This window comes from Orycteropus afer, unplaced genomic scaffold (genome assembly GCF_000298275.1).
Source record: "Orycteropus afer afer isolate SDZICR_OR568_19922 unplaced genomic scaffold, OryAfe1.0 scaffold00224, whole genome shotgun sequence".
NCBI classification, from domain to species: Eukaryota; Metazoa; Chordata; class Mammalia; order Tubulidentata; family Orycteropodidae; genus Orycteropus; species Orycteropus afer.
Window position 1 is genome coordinate 5,501,003 of NW_006921811.1, and position 2,806 is coordinate 5,503,808.

General features: G+C 46.3%; 1 protein-coding gene across 1 annotated transcript in view; it reads right to left on the minus strand.

Moving 5' to 3' along the window:
• Positions 1–2,118: 2,118 nt before the first annotated feature.
• EVC2 (EvC ciliary complex subunit 2) overlaps positions 2,119–2,806 on the minus strand; it is a gene marked incomplete at its 5' end in the record, with an annotated part of 97,212 nt that continues 96,524 nt past the window's right edge. The window contains one exon of the mRNA XM_007948797.1: positions 2,119–2,386. Coding sequence (XP_007946988.1) covers positions 2,119–2,386 — 268 coding nt within the window. The remainder of the gene's footprint in view (positions 2,387–2,806) is intronic.

Sequence of the window (2,806 nt, forward strand, 5' to 3'; positions counted from 1 at the left end):
GCACATTTGTCAGCCACTGGGAATGAAAGAGGGCAGATTTCTCTGCTGAACACCAAGACATGTAGCCAAAACACAAGGAGTAATTAAAAACAAATGGTTCCTACACAAAGCAAGAATGAGCTCCACGGCGAAGAGCTTTGTGTAAACTACATTTATTTTCAAAAGTAGCCTTGATAAAAACAGCATATGTAGCAAACACAAAACAAGAACAGAAACCTTGCCTGTGACACACAGCCCTTAAGTCAGGCAGATGTTGGCACATAGAAGATGCAGCCAGAGGTTGGAATATACAAGACTCAACTCAGCCAGATGTTGGCACGTAGAAGAGTCAGCCAGATGTTGGAACACAGGAGTGTGTATTGAGGGGAAGGACTCCTCCGGATTCTTGGGGAATGGAATAAAAACAGTAAGTGTGGACGGGCTAGTCCTATGTTCTTCATGACGCTGACAGGAGTGGGCCACCTGGACACTCATGAGCCCCGAGTACACTGAGCCCTTGAGAGGTTAGAGGGTGGGGGGACTGTCAGGTGTGTCTGTGTCTTCCACATCTGCAATTTATATTTGCAAACTATACACCCCAACATAAAGAAACAAAAGTCCTCACAACTGGACCAATAAGCACCATCCTGATAAATGGAGAAAAGGTTGCAATTGTCAGGGATTTTATATTACTTGGATCCACAATTAACACCCACGGAAGCAGTAGTCAAGAAGTCAAATGATGTATTGCACTGTGAGAATCTGCTGCAAAAGACCTCTTTAAAGTGTTGAAGAGCAAAGATGTCACTTTTAAGACTAAGGTGTGCCTGACCCAAGTCATAGTATTTTCACTTGCCTCCTTTGCAGTGCAAAAGCCAGACAATGAATAAGGAAGACCAAAGAACTGATGAATTTGAATTATGGTGCTGGCAAAGAATACCGAAAATACCACGGACTGCCAGGAGAATAAACAAACTTGTCTGCGAAGAAGTACAGCCAGAATGACCCTCAGAAACTAGGATGGCGAGACTTTCTCTCTCGTACTTTGGACATGTCAGGAAGGACGTCCCTAGAGAAGGACATCATGCTTGGTGTAGTAGTTAACTTGGCTGGGCCTGGTTGAGTGGCTGGGCAGCTGGATGTAGTTATTCCCCATAATGAGACTGGCAATCAACTCCATGGTGGAATCTGTTGTGAGCAGCTGAGTAGCTCCCTTAGGGATGTGGTCTGCTTCTCGTATATAAGGAGAAACCCTGGAAATGGTCTCTAGCTTTTTAGCACACTTGAACCCTGCATGTAGCTGAGTCTTCATTCAGTAGCCTGCCATGCTCTGCCGATCTTGGGACTTGCAATGGGCTTGAATCAATGGCCAGCTGTGTGGTGTGGTAATAACGGGGCTGTGCCTTTTTACTCACTGACCTTGGGTTTGTCAGCCTCAGCAGCCCAATAGCTACCTGAGTGAATAAAGCCTCCAGCTTCAGTGGGCGGGAGCAGGAGGCAGAGCTGAAGGCCAAGGTTGAGGGGCTTTCACCCAGCCCCTAGAGCCTGGCACTTTGAACTCCGACTTCTAGCCCCCAAAAGTGTAAGAGAATAAATCCTTGTTTGTTAAAGCCACTCATTTGTGGTGTTTTTTGTTAGAATGGCACAAAGTAACCAAAACCCTTGGTAAAGCAGAGGGTCAGAGGAAAAGAGGAAGCCCCTCAATGACATGGATTGCCACTGTGGCTGCAACACTGGTTTCAAACACAGCAATGATTGTGAGGATGGTACCGGAATGGGCAGCATTTCCTTCTGCTGTACATAGGGTCACTTAAAAAGAAAACCCACCAAACTCACTGCTATTGAGGTGATTCTGACTCACAGCGACCCCCTTTGGGTTTCCGAGACAGTAAATCTTTGCAGAAGTAGATTGCCCAGTCTTCCTTCTGTGGAGTGGTGGCTGGTGGGTTTGAACCGCCAACCTTCAGGTTAGCAGTCAGATGTCTTAGGCACCATGCCTAAGCTCCTTCACGGGTCACCAGGAGTTAGAATCAAGTTGATGACACCTGACAACACCACCACCACCATAAACACACACACATACTCATGCGCCGGAGAAAACAAATCCATCTTTAGACTCTTACAGAGCTTTTCCTTGGGCTAGTCCATGCCTAAGGCCCAAATGGCCTTTTTGGAATTCAGAAAGTTCTTCTTTTTCCTGGCAGGAACATGCAGTGTGATCTCTGGCTCCTTCAGATTCCGGAATATAAAGAGCTTTTCGCCTGTGTTTAACAAGTCAACACTTTCTGCCCCTATAATAGACACAGGGGCCAGTTCGCCGAGTGGCTCCAGAGACAGGTGGGGCCAACTTCCTTTTCCAGGGAATACCACCCTCTCGGTGACAGGGAGACACGTCTTCTTCAATAAGCTAAGGAAAGAACAGAAGGTCAAATTCAACATTGTGGCCATGGACCCTCCTGGGTGTACTGAGAGTTCCCTTTTGGATTCTGGGGTTCCCAACCAAACGTGTTTGAAAAGAAAGTTTTTTCCCTTTGTTTACCCAATTTCTCCTTAAATTAGGGGAAACCCATGGCAGTGGTGTGCTACAGCAAGCTTTGGGTTCATTGTTAAATTTTCTGGAGCTTTGTGAGCCAGTTGGCATCAAGTTGTCAGCTTGAAATTGGCCATGGTGGGAGAATTTACACCATGGAAATGAGCCAATGCTACGACTAGTTAAACACTGACTAGGAGAGGCGGGGCAAGATGGCGGACTAGGCAGAAGGATTGCACAGACCCTCTTCAACAAAGAAAAGGGAAACCAATTAATACAGACACAGAAGATAATCTT